At 44.0% G+C, this 21,288-nt stretch overlaps 1 protein-coding gene across 10 annotated transcripts in view; it reads right to left on the bottom strand.

Moving 5' to 3' along the window:
* TMEM131L (transmembrane 131 like) overlaps positions 1 to 21,288 on the bottom strand; it is a 159,836-nt gene that overhangs the window by 13,360 nt on the left and 125,188 nt on the right. For 8 of the 10 annotated variants that reach the window (XM_027117234.1, XM_027117225.1, XM_027117229.1 and 5 more), the window contains 7 exons: positions 20,155 to 20,341; positions 19,759 to 19,944; positions 18,905 to 19,054; positions 17,947 to 18,572; positions 11,944 to 12,092; positions 3,774 to 3,898; positions 923 to 1,089 (listed from right to left, as the gene is read on the bottom strand). In XM_027117234.1, coding sequence (XP_026973035.1) covers positions 923 to 1,089; positions 3,774 to 3,898; positions 11,944 to 12,092; positions 17,947 to 18,572; positions 18,905 to 19,054; positions 19,759 to 19,944; positions 20,155 to 20,341 — 1,590 coding nt within the window. The remainder of the gene's footprint in view (positions 1 to 922; positions 1,090 to 3,773; positions 3,899 to 11,943; positions 12,093 to 17,946; positions 18,573 to 18,904; positions 19,055 to 19,758; positions 19,945 to 20,154; positions 20,342 to 21,288) is intronic. The other 2 variants (XM_027117228.1, XM_027117226.1) reach the window with 2 other exon arrangements.

Raw genomic sequence — 21,288 nt, 5'->3', positions numbered from 1 at the left:
CGAGAAGGAAGACGCTCCCTGAAACTGACGATGGGCCCTGAGGAAGCCGCGGGGGCGAGTCACGGGCCCCACAGGCTCTGCCGTGGGCCGGACAGTGAACGTGGTCTAGCCTGAGACAGTCAACACCAATGATAATCGCGACCTAAAAGTGGTTCTGGAAATAACAAGTACTTCTCTCAAGAAAATCAAGGCTACTCTCTCGGACTGGAGACGTGTAGGTAACTTCTCTCTCTTGTATTAAAATGTCCCCCAAGATATACGTACGACTGATGCACTCTGCTGTACACCTGAAACTAACACAACACTGTAAATCAACTAGACTCTCATAAAAAGTGCTTTTAAATGTCCACCGAGAGTTTCACAGTATTATTTATGTGTGGGTGGGAAGAACCTCCAGGAAGACCGAGAAACAACGCACACGTGTCTGGAAATGTGCGTGTCGGTGTCCCACACCCCTCCCCCCCCCGCAGGACCTTCCTCTCCTGCCACCCTCCACCCCTCCCTGGACCCAGCCCCGGGGCCCCCAGGTCACCGGCCAGCAGCCCTCGGCGGAGCAGCAGCCTGGCTCTGCAGGAACCACCTGGCGCAGGGGTGTGAGGACGGCCGCTGTTCTCCCCTGGCTTTCCCCTACCCTCCTCTTTCACCAAGGGAGTCCTGTCCTGAGCCATCACCCACGGTTATTCAGCCGCCGGCATGACACAGTTGAGAGTGGCCAGATTTTAGAGGAGTGGGAGGTAGGCGGGGCAACCCTACAGGCCTGCCCAGGCTCAGAAGAATCGCAGCCTACTGTCTCATCCGGACAGCTTTCCATTCAGGCTTGGGTGAAGTGATAAGCTCTCACACTGGGCACTTCCCCGAGGAAATAACAATCAACAACAATCCCGACAGAAGCACTGTTTGGTAGCTCCACGCGGTTCCATACCTGCCTCTCCCTGCGAGGCAGGTAAGCTGCTTCCAATGCCAGCATCTGTTTTACATGCTTCCCCAGGGTTTTCCTGGATACACCAGCTCCTTAAGTCGATGTCACTGCTCAGCTCAGACCTTTCAAATTCACTGCACACCAGCTTTAATTCACTCTGTTCCGAAGGCCTGGAAGAGCCACAAAAAAATCACGTCTGCATTTTATCGTGCATACACACATACCTGCTTTCCTTGAGACTTAGCAGAGGTGAAAAGGTGGATCTGGGACAACTTGAGCTCTCTTCTCTCTGGGTCTGCTGGGAGAAGACGATAAGTAAGGGAGAGAGATTAGGAAGGACAAGATTTTGCTGTTTTAGAACGAGAATTAAGTTGGAGCTCATTTAATCTCTTCATATTTTACAGTGAGAGGAGTAAAACTCTACAGGTTAAATGAGTCCCCCAAGGTCAACTGGTAAGTGGCAGGTGCAGGACTAGAACCCATGACTCTCTGTATGTCTTCCTTGGTTTTCGTGTAAAACATGACTCTCAGTAGATGAACCTGCTCCTTGGCGTCTGGGGGAACGTCTGAGCGTTAACTGAAATCTTTTCTCATTCATTCATTTAGCAAACATTTGTGGAGTGACGACCATGAGCCATGTACTGTTAGGAAAGGTGTGGCGTCTACAAAGAAGAATGAAGTTCTTCCCCCAAGGAGTTCACAGTCCAACATTTATACCTCTCTAACTAGACTATGAACTTGAGGGAAAATCTGTAATACAGCTTTGTAAATGGAGACACAGAAATGTGTCAGAGAACGCTCCGTGAAGACCTAGGTGATTATTTCACACAGTCCAACTTCCGCACCTCACGTCACATCTGTAGGAGGACAGGTGTGAGATGAAGCCGATGGTCTCAGTGGTTTGTGACCACTCAGGGTAAAGAGTATAGAGACAGAGTATAGAGACAGATTGGCAACAGACAGTCCAACAACCACCACCTACGTAAGCATCACGTTCTCAAAACATTCTGATTACCTACAAGCTACTTGGAAGTTATTCTTTAACACCGTAATTGGTTTCTTTAGCATGTCAGAAATCTGCTTTCAAAAATATATTGTAACATTTAATTGGTGAAATTCCACCCTAATTTTATATCTTTCTATATGTCCACATCAGAAAAACATGCCACTTTAAAGTGACCACATAAGTCCATCAAATTTTTATGAAAATACAAGGTGTGACTTTCCTTTCTATAGGAGACCACATTGCAGCTTTCAAATAATTTAGCCCAGGGCTGCCCAGGTGGCGCAGTGGTTGAGAGTCCGCCTGCCGATGCAGGAGACGCGGGTTCGTGCCCCGGTCCGGGAAGATCCCACATGCCGCAGAACGGCTAGGCCCGTGAGCCATGGCCGCTGAGCCTGTGTGTCCGGAGCCTGTGCTCCGCAACGGGAGAGGCCACAACAGTGAGAGGCCTGCGTACCGCAAAAAAAAAAATAATAATAATAATAATTTAGCCTAAATAAGAATAATTACCCATTAGTAAGTAGTATTTAATAATTACCCATCAATAATCTAATAATGTGTATCTTTCCTTTTTTCCTGTTTGCATTTTGCTGATTGCAGGACACAGAACTAGAGCTTGAAGGCCCCCTGGGGTCGCCTGGCCCTCCTCCAGCAGAACAGGACATTCGAGGAAGGGGGGGCACGTGTTACAGGGCTGAATCCCAGGGTCCAAGCTCCTGATCGCAAAGGGGGCAGACACTGGAAGCAGCATGTCACATGCCTCCATGCGGGGGTCCTGGCCACCACGTGGGCGGTTCTGCCACAGTTCCCTCCCAACCACAAGAGCAACCACTTACAGCAGGGTGGAGTCCCTTCCCCACGCAAATCTGGAACTGCTAGAGAACACATCTGACAGCAACACATTTAAGTACCTAGCTGAGCTCACAAGAAAGAGAAATCCCCAGATGCCAATGCTCAAAGGAAGAAAAGCCGGAGCAGTGGAGATGGAGGGGCAAGGTGGGAGGAAACAGGCTCCGAAGCCCACTCGCGACAGGAATCAGGGAGCTCGTCAGCGCGAGGGCCACCTGAGAGGCAGGGCAGAGGCCGCAGGGGCACAGGTCTGCCAGAGGCACTCCGTATGTGACATCAGAATGGATGCGCTACTGACCTGGTGGGAAAAAATTCTCGAGCTACGGAATTTCTGTAAAATTAGGCTTGGAGAGCTACTTCTGGGAACCCAGACACATGGGATCCGCACGAACACGGCAGCACCTTAATTTTACAGGTTAGAAAAGAAGCAAGGTTTCCCAAGGAGGCTGCCTGACTGCCTGGGCTCATGTCTGGCTCTGCCCCCCAACCACCTCTGGGGCTTCAGGCAAATCTCACAGTTATCTATCTGCAGCTCACTTCCCACAGCAGAAGAACCTACCTTCTGCTGGACGATCAATCGGGGCAAAGATTCTATGCGTGGGGACTATTCTCTTGCATTATCGGGACCCCAGACAGTCAGGGTCAAGCTGGGACCGTGGGCCTGCCTGTGCCCAGAGGTCCTCTACCAACGCCCACCAACGCCCCTGGTGTGGAGGGATGGCTATGCTTTTCCCCTAAAACCTGCTATAGCTTTTTACATTTTATTAAGTAAAATTTTAAAATTTTGCTCATCTTAAGGGGTTTTCAACAAAATAAATAAAAACATAACCAGAAGATATGTTACTTTTAAGAATATATCTTTATCTCAAAACACAAACATCTACACTCTCATATTATCTGTATCCAACGTAACAAAAATAAGATGGAAACATAATAGCTAAATGTAAAATTATAGAGTAAATAATAGATGAAAAATTTAAAGGGACTGTAAAAATCACACACCTCAAGACCTGGGCAGCACCCCTTTTCTTGTTTTTTCTACATGCTCGATTTTTATTCCAATTTAAATTTTGTAAGTTTCCTTCTTTTTTCTCCTGAAGCCTCTTCTTCCTATAAGGATCTTCCTGCTAAAGAGGAAAAAGAAAAGTTTTAGTAAGGGTTGCAATTTACTAACACAAATAAAACCTGTGTATGGTTTTTTCTTTTAACTTTTGAAGACCAACTCCATCTGAATTCAGAACATTCCACCACTACTGAAAACAGACATACATTTCTCAATCTCTAGTCTGTTTTCATTTCCCTTCTTTCTCTACCTCCCCTCAGCCTCTGCAAAAAGAAAAAAAAAATTGTCGCCTATAAAATTTCTAAGGGGCTAAAAAGGAAAAACATCTGTTAGTAATTTATGGTCAGCTTGCCCGTTAACCTCAGCAGCAGTAAATCCTCCGGCCTTCACCTGTTTATTTGGTATGTGCAATTCACATGAATTACTACTGAAGAAAAATCGTGTAAAAACTCAACTGAGGAGTAATTTGTGTATTTATGTTTTTATTTGTTTATAGATGAACTTTAGGAGAACAGGCAAAACTCCAGAGAATGCTCCAAACTAGTTTAAGCTTTTCAAGTAAATAATGCCAAGAATATGCTTGATGTTTTTTTAATGTGGTTCTGAAAAACTTAATTTAGCATGAGACAGAAATATATTATATATAATATGTATATATATATATATATATATACGCATATAAATAAAAATTTTTTTAATTTGGGTTTTTTCCTCTTCTAAATGTTAGGCATGGTCTACTAACAGGCCCAAGGGGAGGGGGATTCCCTTTTTAAGTAGCTCATATCTCTAATGTCTACTAATACTTTCTCCTTTTTTTCCTTCCACCATGCTGCCCCTTTAGCAGAAGAAAAATAAAAGATTTTAGACGCCTCCACATTACATGTCTGGGGTACTGAAAGCCTCATGCTTCCATCAAAGCAATATGCTCACTACAATAGACGAACACTAGAAATAAAATGATATTTTAAGTGTACATGTGGTGGGATTATGGTATTTTTGCTCTCTTCTTTACACTCCTTTATTTTTTCTCCCAATACGTATTACCTTTTTTCTCATTCTGAAGGCATTTTAAAAACATGGTAAGTTAAACATACAAAGTCCCATCCTACAGGACCGTATGCTAATCGTTTAAGTTTGATGCTAAATAGACACATTAAAGACGTATGATCAGATGCGATCCAATGTTAAACTTTAAATACAAACCACATTTATTCAAGTATTGCTCTCTGTGAATTTCCAACTTTTGCTGTGGGGGAGCGGGGGGGAGAGTCTGCCCCTGCCCTGCCTCACTCTGTCCACTTAAGGGCCAAGAAAGGCTTTTCAACACAGCGAGTACCTGAACCTTTCTGTCCCTCCAGGGTCACCCACAAATAAAGGACCAGCCCCAAGTGGAGCCAGGAAGGGTGATCTGAGCAGGAGTCACTCTGGACGTGGCTGCCTTCTCAGCACAGCCTGGTTAGAATGGCATAACAGGCCACAAGAAGGGAGGCACTGGAGGGCTACACCCAGCGGGGACTTGGTGGTCAGAAGCATCGCCACCTACTGTGAGTATCAGAGAGTGAGTTTCAGGAGCACGGGGGACATGCTGGACAAGGAGGTGTGGATGGAGTGCTGGAGAAGCAGCACACACAGGAGGGCTGGGGAAGAGGGGCGTGCGTGCGTGCGTGTGTGTGTGTGTGTGTGTGTGTGTGTGTGTGTGTATGACACAAAGAGAGACCGAGAGAGAAGCACGGGGCAGTGCAGAGGCATGGGGCTGGGGTCAGCTGGGGGCGGACAGGCCCGCAGCGGATGCCGCAGGTGGGGCAGAGGGGAAAGCAACCTGAGAGCCAAAGCCAACAGACTTGTCAGGAAATAGGAGGAAGAAGACAGGGGCAATCGGCTCTTTGTTTTCTGGTGGGGAGGTGCCACATGTGACGAAGCAGGACTAGCCAGGATCGGAAAGGGTCCACGCAGACCTGAAATTAAGACCAGTCTCTGTGGCCAAACCACCTGGTCTGAACCTCACTTCGTGTGACAAGCTGACTCATCTTGGGCAAGTGACTTAACCTCTCTTTGCCTCGGTTTCCCAGGTCTTCCAAAAGGCTGTTGTGAGGATAAAGTACCTGACAGTGGTAAGCAGTTTACATAAGACTTAGCTATTATCATCATCATTGTTGAATTATCTGAACTAAGTTCTCTGATCTCCCTGAATGAGGGACAATTTAACTGGCCGCAGGGTGAGGAAATAAGATTTCCTAAGCTTTAATAGTAAAAGAAAAGAAAGAAATCAAAGAGAAATCACAGATTGACTGCACAAAGGCATTCTTAAAGCCACTGTACATAAGTCAAAGCGAATAAAAATAAGAGGGAAATGACAAACTAAGAAAAAAATCTGATACTATTTGATAGACAAAGAGCTAATACCTTCACCTATGTTCTCACAGAAAACAAGAAAAAAACAGTGACACTCAATAGAAAAGTGGGTAAAGGACATGAAATGCAAATTCACAGAAGAAATAGAGAAGGCCAAAAACATGAAGAGTTCCTCCAAAATATTTAATAATAAAGTATGTTTTTAGAAGAGACCAATTACCTCATCTTTCCATTTTGGCTTTAAAAACACAAGTGTGTTGACACTGCGTGTTTATGCCTGCAAACACGAGGACAGGCTAGGGAAGCCGCATGTGGTACCACGTGTGTCTCTCAGCAGGGCAAGAGAAACCAGGTCAGACATTCACCTCTTAACTTAGAAAAAATATATATATTTTTAAATGTCAGTGGCAGGATCGTGGATGAATGACTTTTTGCTTGTGTTTTTCAGAATTTTACAAAAAATGAAGGAAAATGCTTACTTTTCCCTAGTAAGGGAGGCAAACTGAGATGAGAAACAAAACACCATCACTTACCTATCCCACTGACTAAGATTTTGCCAAAAAACGGTGCTGCTGAGACCAGAGTAACACAATGGCTGTCGTGCACCAGGCATGAGGGGAAACAGGGACCCTGCTTCCGGAGAGCGAGCTGGCGGCACACACCAGGGGCCCTGACAGTCGACACTCTAATTCTATTTTTAGAAACCTATAGCAAAGGCGTACCAGATATACAGGCCAGACTTAGTTCATCATGCTACTATGAAAATAAAAAGTTGCAAACAACTTTAATGTCCAACTGCTGGGGAATGGTTTGGATTACGGCACAGTTAAATGATGGAATGTTATGTAACCACTGAAAACAAAGTTTCCCATTAATTTCTAACATGAGAAAAATCAGAATTACGACATTATAACAAGGCTCCATATACACAATAATAATTATCCCAAGTTTTTAAACACTTGCATAGAGAAGGAAGAGAATACAGAAAAACGCAAAAAGTGGTCCATTTGGGACAGATCTTGCCCTCCCTTCTTTATGCTTCTGTAATAATCATGAATTCCTTTTCTAAGGGGGGAAAAAAAAAAGATCTGCTTACAAGAAAATAAACAGCCAGGGCTGGGATTAAAATTTAGTTTGCGGCTCCCAAATCTGGTCTTCAACCTCCTTTGCCAATAAATCTGGAGGAATGTTCCCCATGTGCTATAGACAGATCTGTACAATTTTCTAAGCTGCAAAGTCAGGCTCCAAGAACGTACAAGAAAAACAAACACTGAGCACTGCACTTGGGAATGTGTTTATTGAGAATGATTGTCTCCAAATGAACAATGGGATGGAAAGTACACTCAAGGTGGTTTAAAGAAGAGCCTACAAAACTGAGAGTGGCCCCCAGAGCCAGCAGAGAGGAACGCCCACAGCTCCGCCCCCATCCCGCCCAGGTGACTACAAGCAACCTCGGAGCCCCAAGCACAGCCCAAGCCCCCAGACCCTCAGCCCCGCTGCAGCCCCCCTGCAGCCCGCACCCAGAGCAGACGTCCGTCCTGCCCAGGATCACAGACCAGGAAGGGAAGGAGGAACCCACCCAAGCCCTGGGACCAAGGCCAAGAAGGGTCTGAGTGCCACACACAGGGATCAAGACACGGCCCGTGCCCCCCTCAACCTGGTGTGAAGACACGGCCGGGGGCACTGGCACAGAGGGCGAGTCTGGACGGGAGCCAGGGGAGACTTCGGGGCTGGGGGGCATGTGAGGTGGGGGCACGGCACCCACACACACGGAAGACGGCGCAGCATCCCCAGCCTGACCTCAGGGTCCCCTCCAGACAGCCCTGCACCGAGGGCCCTGCAGTGATCAGTTCCCACCTCTCCTCCCAGGACACATCTGGGAGGGGTCGGCACCACTTAGCTTCGGCTTCCACTTCATTGCAGGGCAGCACGGACGTCCCCGCTCCCAATGTGTCCAGTCTCTCCTCCCCCAGATCCAATGACTTGACTTCCGCTCCTGATTGCATGCCCTGTCTCCATGGCCCGGCCGGCGTGCCTGCCCTCCGTCACTATACCTGCTCCATCAAGCAGACTCGGGCCGCTGGTCTCCGCGCACACTTCAGAGAATTCACGTCACCCTTCAATTCTAAACTCCACGGGAACAACTTCCACGTCCCAGGCCCGGGCCGGCCTCACCATGGCAGCTCTGGCTCGGTATCTCCCATCTACCAGGCTCTGCCACGTCCAAGTCCAGCCAACCCCCTCTGTCGGCAATGACCACAGTCACACCTGTCACCTCTTTGATTCTTACTACTGGGCAGTGCTTCACAAGTGCTGCTATTCTAACCACTTGCTATATTCACTCCTCCAGTCCTCACAAACCTAGGAGGCAGAGATACTATTATTACCCTCATTTTTCAGATGAGGAAACTGAGATGTTGAGTAACTCGTCCAATGTTACAGAGTAAGTGTCGAGCTGGGCTCACACCAGCTGCAAAGTCCATGCTGCTAACCACGAGGCAACACGGCCCTGACAAACATAAAAATGAAGCCCCAATTCCCCATCTTTTAGTTACCCAGACTTAAAACCTTGGAGTTGTTTTTTGCAAATGGCTCTGCAAGCAGAGCCAGCTCCTCCCCTTTACGCAGCCAGGTGCTAAGAAGTCCTGCTGGTCTTTCTTCTACACTGTCTCCTACCTCCTCTTCCCGTCCTTCACCCCTGCTCCTGCCCAAACAGAATCTTGATTACATCACACCTCCCAGCAGAGAAGCAGCCTCCCGGTGAGAAGAGAGCTGGTATCCATTTCTGCCCTCCCCAACCCAGCCTCCAAAACACTAGGACTGATCCTTCAGAAATGCATTATTCACACATTCATTCAAGCACTCGCTAAACCACCACACTGGCTCTTTATAACAGGTGCCCTGCCCATCTCCATGAAACTGAATTGAAAGATACTCAATTACGACCTTCAAGAAGATCGCAGTCCACAGGTTGTTTTCCATTTCTTGTACACCCTCCTCTACCCGCCACCCCCTGCCCGGTTCAGGACCCTTCGATAGCATTCCATGATTTGCAGCAGGGTCCCCAAACTGGCCACCCTCAGGCCAAATCCTCCGAAAAGACTTTTCTGTTTGGACCAATGTGCTTTTAAAAATTTGATCCTGAAATTCCTGAGCAGGCAACCTTCCCTTCCTAGTGCTTGTGCTTACTTACTTCCTTGTGTCTCCCACTGAGATCCAGGGACTAAAGTCTAAACTCTGAGTTGGCATACGAGGGCCTTGGCAAGCGGGCAGGACTCTGCCTCTGCCCTCCCCTTCCTTCCCCCTCTTGACTGAGCTCCTTCTCGGTCAGACGACTCCCTCACTGCTCCCAACCATGCCATGAGACCCGGTGGTGCCGGCTGCCCCCTCGCCTCCTCTGCTTCTCTACACTCCCCCCGCACAAGTTCCTTCCTCCTCGGGGCTTCCCATGGCCCCTGCAAGCTAAGCTGACGTTCCCATCTCTGCAATCCCCTCTACTATGCACTGACTTCAGCACTTGACTACATGGAAATGTCTTTCTCGACAGACCACAAATTCCTGGTTTGGAATGTCTGCGATTTTCTTATTCGGTATCACTCTCATTCCATTTACTTAAATGAAAAATGCATGCTTTTTGTAGAGTTTAAGCAAAAATTGAGTAGCATAAAGGAGGAAAAAAGAAATCATGCAAAATCCCATCGCTCAGAAATAAGCAGGTTCTCCCACTGATTATTTGGCAAACCTTACTCTTTAATGTCTTTTTAAGAACCTATGCCTACATAAGGATGGGAGGACAGGTGATGGGAGAAATTTAGAACACCAGGACCATGCATTATTTTTAAATATAAATTTAAGGCTCAATTTTATTTGAACTTAGAAGAAAATGAAGTAGAACCAAAGGAATGCCAACTTTCAATAACTGCTTCTTCTCCACATGATACATTAATTGCCTAAGGATCTCTCTAAGGTTAAGAAAAAGATGGTGAAAGATATTTTCGTTGGTTTTCACCCTTTTAAACTACTTGTTTCAGTTTTGCACAGGATTGGCTAGCTACCAAGAAAGATCAAATTAAAACTTACTTTCACTTACCTTTCAGTCCCACCCCGTTTTTTGCAGATTTTATTACTATTTTTGTTTTGTTAAAGTTTTAATATTTGCGATCCACTTTGCAACCATAACTGCCCACTGTTTAACCAAAGTTCTGGATATAAAATGGAGAGAAACCTCAGAAGACCTTTAACACAGCTTCCTCAAACTTCTATCCTGGTTGGCTAAATTTCACTAACTTCATTTTTCAAGGAAGGCTCCCAAGTTCATTTGAGTTTACAGATGAATGTCTGCTGCTTTCGTGCCTGAGTGCCAGCTTCACTGGACATAATGTTCGTGTTCACATTTTCATTCTCTCGAAGATACTGTTCCACTGTATCAGTGGAACATCAGACATTCGATGTTTCTACAAAGTCTGAGGCAAGCCTAGGTGTGTCTTTCTTGACTTTCCTGCCTTTTCAGCACAATTCTTTAAGCTTTAAGTTCAACACCTTAACCAGATGTGCCTATGTCCAATATCACACATCAGCTTTTCCTGGTGTACACAGTGTGCCTTTGGATCTTTAAATTCAGTTTTTCACTCACACTGGCAAATTTTTCTTCTATTACATCTCTGAATACTTTTCTGATCCACTATTGGGCCATTTACTGAGACAATCATTATTCTGATGTTGGACTGTTTTTGTCTTTGTCCCCTCATCTATCATCATCTTTTCTCCAAAATCTACAATCTCTTAAAATTTTTCCTCCACATTCACTCTGATTACCTCAAAGCCTTTCCTTCAGGTCAATAAGTCAATTTTCGGCCACTGAATAGGTAACGTACTGTCTACATTTATTGACTTAACTTTACAATATCTCTTCCAACCTCATCGTAGTATATTAATTTGCCTTTAAAAGCTAGAATTTTATTGAATTCATAGTCTATAGTGTGAAGCATTTTCAGAGTTCCCTTCAGGTCTCTGGATATGTTTTCATCTAGATTGGGATCTTGGTCTGTCTTCTGTACGTTCTACTCCTTTCCTTCATTTTTTACTATAGTATATTTGAACAGTTGCAATGCTATTTTTTTCCACTGTGCTTATGCTAATACACAGATAGCTCTGTCCTGTTGTGAAGTAGATGAATTCTCCGAAATCCCTTTCCCACCTTTATCTGGGAACTTTAGTTCCTATGAGATACAGGGCTGGGTTCTGCTTTCTAGACACTTTGCAGTGGCCTACACAGTGGGAAGGGAAAGAGCTGGCTGGGCACAGGCTTTGCCCTCTCTTCTGGGATTCTGTCACACCAGGGCCCATGCACTGAAGCTAGAAAGGCATCCCTCTCCTGTGGATCCTGGATAATGCTTCTAACTCAGCAAGATTTTGCCCTAAAAATGGATGTTGGGTAACAACTGGAGAGGCAAGATATGGGATCTGGTTCTACTCCACCATCTTTACCCAGGAGTTAATCCACTTGCTTAAGAACAGCTTCTCTTGAGAATAAAAGCTATCTGATATCACCAAAAATTGTTTTAGTATCTCCTGTATAATTAGAAGATAAACTTTCTGAATACATGAACCTCACCAATTATCAATGTGGATTCAAATACATAGTTATCCTCTTTGAGAAGTATGAAATACAGACGTACAGTTATTACATAGATATTTGCACTCTAAGTCCTAAACTTGGGTTTTGTTCTAATAGGCAAGAAAAAAAGGAATACAGACCTCGACTGAAGGTACGTCCTGCTTCTCAGAACATATGTCTTCTTTAGACGCTCTGTGAATCTTCTTTTCTGAAGCAGACTTTGTGTCAACCTTTTTCAAAGTTTCACAATTGTCTGCTTCATTCTTGACAGGCACTTGCTGGTTATTCCCTTGAATAAATAAAAATGATTCAATTTCTAGCTAATCATTTCCATTCACATTCCCCATAGTTAAATCTTCTTCCTACACCAAACAATCTCATTTGATTTAATGAGATTTAGACTTAAGGACTGTTTTGACATCCACAATGCTCTAGAAATTTATTTTGCTTACAGGTGAAAATGTACTTATATTAAGAGTTTTACAAACAGTCATTAAAAGAGGTCATGGGAAGAAAGAGCAGGGGCACACCATTATTCATAGCATTATTCATGAAAGTCAAAAGGTAGAAACAACCCAAACGTGCATGGACGAATGGAAGGATAAACAAAATGTGGTAAATACCATGGAACACCATCAGGAATGACTCACTGCGCTACCGTGTGAATATAATTAGCATTACTGAACTGTACACACAAAAATGGTTCAGATGAGGGAAGAAAGGAATGACGTTCCGACACATGACACAACATGGATGAACCTTGAAGACATTATACTGAGTGAAATAAACCAGTCACAAGACAAATATCGTGTGATCCTATCTGTTTGAGGGACCTAGAGTCATCAAATTCATCGAGATAAAAAGTAGAATGGTGGCTCCCAGGGGGTGCGGGGACGGAGTACGGGTAATTATGGCTTAATGGGTACGGAGTTTCTGTTTGGGATGATGAAAACGTTCTGGAAATGGATGACAGCGATGGTTGTACCATGATGTGAATGTACTTAATGCCACTGAGCTTTACAATTTAAAATGGTAACTTTTAGGTTCTACATACTTTACCACAATTTTTTTAAGTTAGGGGAGGGAGAGAGGGAGGTAAGATCTTGGGTTCTGGTCATGACTCAGACACTAATTAGTTTTACTAATCAGAAGTAAGTCTCTTAAGCTCCCTGAGCTCCAGTTTCCTTATTTATGAAATGACAATACCACTTCCTCTGCCTACCCTGACTGACTGTTATGGAGATGCAACCAGAACAGACAGAAATATAAAGGGTCACCACCAACAGACACACGAACTGCTGGAGGGCAGGGCCTTCTCCTGCAGGAAACGCCCACCTGCCCTGGGAACAGCACCCGCGGGGTGAGAACCAAGTGCGAGACAATCACGCTGGCAAGGTCTGCACCTGCAGGAACCACATCTGAAACGTGACCTTTCCTTTGTTTTTTCAAGTGACGTCATTCCTAAGTGTATTTCTTCTTCTATCCTTGACTTTGACATATGGTCAAACAGACTTCAACCCCACCATAACTGGGCTCAGTGTTCTAATATGAATCAGAAAGGATTTCAGTACCTTCCCCTTTTTTCTTTCACTGAAAATCCCTCACGACACCTTGGCCATCTGAGAAAGTGTAGATGCCTACGGTGCAAATACATCAGAGCAGAGCAGGCTTCCGGCTCCCATCCGGCCCTGCTGAGGGGCCTGGGGCTGCACGAGGCTCTCAACCCAAATGACAGGAGGGGTCAAACGCCCTCCAGACCCTGCAATCCTGAAGCTACAAATCAAGCTCACTCAAAGCAAGATGCATCCATTTCAACAATGATGCTTAAAAGGTAAGCATTCTTTTATTTTGTTAACGGAAACTTATGTAAATATTACGTAGCCATAAAAATGCTGGGGAAGCATAAATTCCTCTGCAACACAGATTGGGTGTGAGACGCCCACAGAGGAAACCATCCAGGACCGCGAAGGAGCCAGGAAAAAGCCAAGAGCAAGGGAGACAGGGGTCCAAACAGAAAAAGACATCATAAACAAAGACATCACTTCAGATGCCGGAAGCCATCGGTATGAACGGAATATAGATATTCTCCTCCAAAAATGTGCTGTGACTTTCCTAGGGTCTTAATTCATGAGAAAATGGTTTTCTTCAGGCCAAGAATCGCACTAAAAGTATTAGCCATCAAAGTTTCTTAGGAAGGATCCAAATTTCATATCCAACACTAAACTACCCCCTAAAAAGGGATAAAGCACAGACTCTCCGAAAATTACTAATGCCTATTGTGGGGGCCAAGAATTAGGACCAACAATAAAATGAATTCAAATTCAGCCTTTGAGAAATTCTACCACGACAATATTCAAGAATTCAGAAATACCGTGAGCATACACTTCATTTAAAAAATGGAGCCATCCCGTGGCATCCTACTAAGTGTGCTTACTCACAGCATTATACGCTCTTCTGCCATTTATCTCACGGAGTAGGAGTATTTGAGCCACAGAGATAACAAAACAAACACAAGAACAGGAACAAGTTAACGGGCCAGAATCCTGCTTGGATTTCTACTGAATCAAATCTAATTGTATGATATATTTTGAGTAAACCACCAGATCTTCATTTCCAGTTACCAGTATCTGTGCAAATGAGACTATTTTTTGAATTTCTGCAAATATTGGTATTTCAGAAATTTTGGAGGTATCTATCTAATTCAGTGAAAACTTTCATGTGCTATTAATTTCAAGGTTTTAGGGTATTATTAAATTTAAAAGTTCATTATCCTTTACATTATTATAAGCAGAAACAACGAAAAAATTGCTAACTATTCCTGAGGCCAGAAGCAATTTGCCTCTAGCCCTAATTCTAAGTCTGTATTACTTTGATCATATAATGAAAAAATAACAGTTATAAACAGTTTGAAAAGAGACAAATTTCAAAAGATCCCTTACATGACACATAAAGCCCTGCTGTTGTCAGAGCATCAAGAGACTCTGGACCATGTTAACACATGCTTGGAAGGCGTCGCTGTTTCACGGTTGTTTGACAGGCTGATGCCAAAAAACAAGTCAAGAGACTGCATTTCTATCGGGAATTTTAATTTATGATTTACTACAGGTCTCTCAGGAGGAGGCAGGAGAAAGAGCAGGAAAGGGGTGACACATTTTCTGTTATTCAGAAAACACTCTGTTTCTCCACAACAACAACGGTGAGCACGTAGCCAGAGCCATTTATATACAGCCTGGAAGATTTCGTTCTCACACAAGAAGTTACCCTCAGAAAAAAAAAACTGTCTCAGAATAAGAAAAGGCCCAGTGCTTCAGGCACCTCCAGGAGTTCTGGCGGGTTCGGGATGCCATTTCAGGCACTCTCGGGAGAAAGGTCACCTCCCCAGTCCCCCTTCCCAAAGGCAGTCTTGTCACTAGACCTGGTTCTAAGAACGTCTGTGTACTTTGGGAGAATGGCTAGAATGTGGCACAGACACTGACTGGTTTCAACTGAGCGAGTGGAAGTTCCCGAGGGGCCATCGGTTCAGCTCGCAAGACTGAAGCTGTTTTCTTCAGATTCTAGAAAGGATCTTAAGATGGAAACACAAAGTGAAATCCTTTTCAAAACAAGAAAAGAACTGATGCTCAAAGTTGGAAGGGAAAACTTGGAAGGTTCTTACGTTTTTGGTTTTCTCATTCTTGAGTGTCCTTTACACCCTGTGACCCCCTGCCTGTCGCCATCTGCCAGCTTATTACAATGCTTTCCTTCAAATTCTGACAAAGGAACCCTGAACCCTCAATATGACCAAAAGACTCCGTATCTTACCCTCAAACTACAATTTGCTTCCCCTAAATTTCTCAGTCCTTCCTTATTTTTAAAATTCTCAATTCTTTAAAATGTTTAAATTGTAAATTGATGGCAGGCCGCTTGTTTACTTTTTAACCTCTTTGATATTTTCCTAGAATAGTGATGTAAACAGAAAACAGTCAGAACCAAATACATGTCAGTGAATGGATCTCCCTGTGAGGAACCTCCTGCTGACAGATTAATTCTGGCGAGAAATACAGGGCTGCAAATTAGCACCTTTGAATTTGCTGGTATGAACATGGTGGAAAGCCAAAGTTCTTTCATCAAATCTTATGTGATCTGACCAGCAATCACCCTGATACTGCTTAACAGGCTGACAAGTCAGCTAAAGAGCAGTTTTAAAAAAATTCTTGAAGTGAGAGATTGGTTTTCATTTAAAGCATCATAAGCATACCAGTCATCTGTACAGGCAGGAAAGGTTCGGGGCGGGTTTGCCATCTACAATGATACAAGCAAACCCTATGTTTGTGGGTTCCCTTGTTAAATTTACTCACACTTGCTGAAGTGTTATTAGATACTATATGGTCATCCAGGCTCAACTACGGGCATTAAACAGCATGTACTGGACAAGAGTATCCAGGAGCACCAAGTCGAATCCTCTGACCCCCCCTGGCATTACATGGCTGGCCCACGCCCTTCAAAGAGCTCTGATGCAGCAGAAGGCCTTCCCATCCACCCGCCCACAAGGCCACAGCCCTTGCGTTCTGCAGGCACATCTACCCAGATGTCTGATGGATGCCCTGGACCACAGAAGACGCACTTCTGGAGGAGCAAGTCCCTCAAACAAGTCTGACTTGAAGTTTGTGTAAAGTCAGCCTATGTCAAATACTGTCCTCAGGCCTAAATGACACATGAAACAAGAGAAAAACCCAGCTAGACTCACTCCATAATTTCACCCTTTCACAAGAGTTTTGTCGTCTGGGCCCTAGACAGTGTCAGGACAGAAATGGATGAACAGACACCCCTCTGCCCCGCCATCAACACCCTCAGACAAGGAATGCTGCGACTTCATGGAGATCTGGTAGAGGCTTCATCCAGGGGGCGCACTCACACACTGGGGGAGAGGCCGTGGGGATAGCTGGCCCTGCAAACAGGAGTCCTCTTCAAGCGCGCGCACTGCTGCCAGGGAAATGGCACCAACAGGGTGGAACAAGGGGCACTGGGAGTGATGCACAAATTGCCCAAACCATGTTCTACTCAGAGGACCCTGCCTTCCTTTTGAATTAGAAACGTCCTTTGATGGAACATTTAAAATTCAGGTTGGTATTTTCCCTACTAAATGCATCAAGCTCATTAGAATCAGCCAATCTATTAATACAATCTTCTCTACAATACCAAGGAGTGAAAAATATGATGTTATTTATATTTAGATGTTTCAAATAAGATCAAAGGTAACTGATTCTTCCAGATTAAAAAGTGTCAAAAAGCTGACTCTTAATGGGAGTGGAAATGTGCTTATCGAAATGATCAGGATAAACACACAAAAATAAGCACAGGCTCTTATGCCAGAAGCCAGAGGGATCAGTTAAAGATTTAATGACAAATGTATGTGTAGGTAGGCTTCCTAGTCTAGTTTTGCTTGCATTTTTATTAACTGCGTTTGCTGCGAGAGAACATCTACCTTCTTTTAACCAAGGAGCACGACCAGAGAAGAACCAGGGAGAAGGAGCATGCAATGGTGGCAGCTGTTATATACAGAGAGTTGTTAAGTTTTGTTCCATCAGAAACATGTCATAGACTGATTGATTTCTGCAAACAGTCTGAAAAGCCAAGATAAAAGATACTTCGGGGGCTTCCTTGGTGGCGCAGTGGTTGAGAGTCCGCCTGCCGATGCAGGGGACGCGGGTTCGTGCCCCGGTCCGGGAAGATCCCAGATGCCGCGGAGCGGCTGGGCCTGTGAGCCATGGCCGCTGAGCCTGCGCGTCCGGAGCCTGTGCTCCGCGATGGGAGAGGCCACAGCAGTGAGAGGCCCACATACCGCAAAAAAAAAAAAAAAAACTTCGGAAGAGGTGTCCATAAATTCCAACAATACAATATGATATTCGCATCATTCTAATGAATGGACTGAAAAAAGTAAACTTCTTAACCACGATGCTCTAAAAACTTGGTGTCCCGTCCTAAACTTTCCTTCTTAGAAATGGTATTTCAACATTTAGACCTTTGCTAATAAAACTTTGTGTGTGAACTAAAAATTCAGCGGCCACAGTTCAAACTAAAGTCATAGATGAGAACAAATTCCACTAAGAACAGACTGGAGACAAACAAGAGAGAAGAGTCACCAAGGAGGATGGAAAAATTACCATTATTTTTCCTGGAAATTTCTGGCAAGGCTGACTGGCACTGAGGTGAATTTCTCGGCAAGTGATTTTCAGGTAGTTTCTTAGGGGTCTTCAGAGGACAGACCTCTCGCTCCTTGAGCTCGGCTATGTTTTCTGAAATCTGAAGGTCCGTTTCCTTAGGAAACATACATGTCTGTACTCCCTCCTTCACATGACACTCGGAAGAAGTATTACTGACAGCAATTGCGTTTTTCAGTGTGTTTTCTTCTTTACTCAGTAAGTTTTGGGGAAGAGTTAGATTCTTCTGCAGGTTGACGTTTAGGCCACCTGTGTACTTGAGGCCCACCCAGGTCTCGCCCATCCCGGCAGGGCAGGCGTCCTCTTTAGCAGCAGCCAGGGAGCCGCCTGGGGCCGAGGCCTGCTTGTCCTCTGCAGGGGCGCTGGCACTGCCGGCGACGGCTGCACTGGCTTTGTGTTTCCCATAATAGACCGAGCACTTGTGCTTTTTCTGCGAATGGCTGTAGGTGGCCGGGCTCCTCTTCGTCGCGTTCTGGATCCTGCTCTGCGGGGGGTTTACCGGAAGACAGCTTTTCCCTCGACCTTTATCAGAGGGGCTGTAGGTATCGAGAAAGTTCTTGCAATTGCTTCTGGATTTAAGAAGAAAAACATTTAACATAAAGGCAAACCAAGTAAACCTCTCCCTCTCTGCTTCTAACTCCATGAGAAAGAGGGAGCAGTCTGGGGTACACCAAGGAGCTCTCACCTTTCGTGCTCCGAAAGCTCCGGGAATTTAATAAACTAAGTCCTTACGTGAAGTCTATCTTATAATGAAAGAAATGGTGTAGCTGTCACAACAGCGACTTAAAGAAAATGGTACTGAAACAAATTTGGAACCAAAATGTATATGACCTTAAAATAAAATCAGAAATGAGTCATACCAAAGGTGAGAACCCTCTCCCCACACTACAAGAACTCTTACTTGTGAGAATGGGAGCTGATTACATCCATCGGACTATTGCTTTGCTGTGAAGAGGAGCTGGCATTCTGCCTCTGTCTCGTTTTCACGAACTCCATCAGAATGTACTGTGCTTGTTGGAAGGCTATTAAAATCACACCCAACAGGGACAAACTGAGGACGAAAGCAACGGGGTTCATTACTGCCCGGTTGTCACTGGCATTAAAAAGACTAGCTCACTAACACAACATTGTAAATCAACTATATGCCAATAAAAAAAAAAAAAAAAAAAAGACTAGCTCTACAGAAGAGCGGTGAATCAATCGATGGGAAAAGTCTAAAGAAATGCTATTAAGATTCCGTATCTTATGGATATGGAATGACTCCATAATTTCTGACATCTCTTAAAGATTCAAAAAAACTGTTTCTGAAAATGTGAATATTTATAATTCTGACATACCAGTTCAATTTTTAAAGACATTTCCAGGATAAAATCACATTTTAAAGGGTCATTCTAGTCTTCTAATCTCAAACTGCCGTTGCACTGAGCTAATAACACATCCTATGTCACAGATGATGTTCATATATCCTAAATGTTACGTATAACATTCACATCTTCCACCGGGATGGCCAATGAACATATATGGAACACAACTGTCCATTACACTCCTAGGTCCTATGACTCTCCTACAGTTAGTTTAGAGAATAGTAAATTCTCTTCAAGCATACCAGGAACTACTTTGTCTACTTCACGAATGTCAAAATTCCACTCAATTCATATGCTTCGATCCCACCGGGCAATATACATTTCCATGCAACTTGGCTGGATGGCGTCTCCACTCAGTGAGGGAGGAACAGTGGAGAAGGTGGCAGCTTACCTGACAAAGAAGACAGTGAGCCTCCAAAACGACTCCTCCCAGCTGGGTCCCGGAACCACGTCCGCACACAGAGGCAGCAGGTGATGAGGGAGGGTTACGTTGAGAGTGAAGCGAAACTCCAGGTCTGCCGCGGTGGCCAGAGTCAGCTCGCGGATGACCCAGGAAGAGGTGAAGTCTGGAGTAAACCTGACAGCAAGAGGCATCTTTACGAACTTTGATGGTTTTAATTTTAGGCACAAAACAGAATAATCATAATGGCAGCAGAATTTCTTACTTCTGCAAGATAAATACTAACATGAAAACAACTCAAGACGTCTTACCAATGAAAAAAAGTTTTTCCCCACAATATAGTAAATGTGACCCCAAACTGAAATGAGGTTAAAGTCCAGTGCTCACACAATGCTGATGTCCCGGGATGTGTTGGGGTCCAAGGAAAACTGCTGACAGTCTAGAACTTCAAATCCATAACCTTGGCAATTATACCCATTAATTTTCAGAGATGTCACAGTTATAGGAAGTGGTCCGATATTCTCAACCTTAAAGTTCTTTGTAATTGATAAAATTTGCTTGCTGTCTTTCAGTTCTAGTGAGGATGAAAAGTGATATTTAGTACAGATGAACTGAAAAATTTATTTAAAATAATTTACTGAATCAACATTTACTGAATCCACAAACCATGATCTACATGATTAAAATGTAAAAAAAAAATTCAATACAAGCTCAAAGTATGATTCCTAGCTAAATTCTAGAACGGTTCTAGATTCTACTACCAGAATATGATAAACATACTTAACTAGTCAAGGTTTTTCTTAAGTTAAGTGATCTGCCTACGTACCCAAAGTAACCCAAATCTCTTCTTTGTTCTTTTACTTATTAAAGGTTAAGGTGAAGTTTATTCTTCTCAGAAGCTTAATAGTTTAGATTTACCACGAGCCACCATGCACCCTGTGCCCCGGGAGCCTCATTCACACCCAACAGGACCAGTTTGGAGGGTGTGTGTGCTTCTGTGTAAAACCATCATGGACACTAGAAACACAGTTCACACTCCCATTACATTAAGAGGTAGTAAATAGTTAAATCCTTGCAAATAATGAGAGCACATTTCATGCTGGGAGTTTAAAAAAGGAAGAAGTATCGATTTTTAAAATATTCCTATAAATTTATAACCCACAATTTATTCCATATTAGGACTAACATTTTATCTGGTTCTACGGTTTATACTCCTCCATAACTCTAACTTTCAAGGCAACTCTAAACTATTGAATGAATGAGTGAATGAATGAATGAAAAAAAATGAACACTTTGATGAAGATTTTGAATGCAAAATGGCCAGTCTTTTCAAACTCAGTGCTCATTTAGCATAGTTTTCTAAAACAAAAAAATTTACAATCAGGCACTAAAATAGCTCTACAAATTATCCAATGGTTTCACCAATCAGTTTTCTCCACAGGAAACATACTGTTACACTAAAATGCTTTCAGTGTGTTCCTGAAATTAAAAATAATAACAGGAAAACAAGACAGAATTTAC

Source organism: Aethalodelphis obliquidens, unplaced genomic scaffold (genome assembly GCF_003676395.1).
Source record: "Aethalodelphis obliquidens isolate GAN/ISIS:26980383/991018 unplaced genomic scaffold, ASM367639v1 scaffold17, whole genome shotgun sequence".
NCBI classification, from domain to species: Eukaryota; Metazoa; Chordata; class Mammalia; order Artiodactyla; family Delphinidae; genus Aethalodelphis; species Aethalodelphis obliquidens.
Note: the sequence above shows the minus strand (reverse complement) of the source record. Positions and strands in the feature narration are given on the sequence as shown.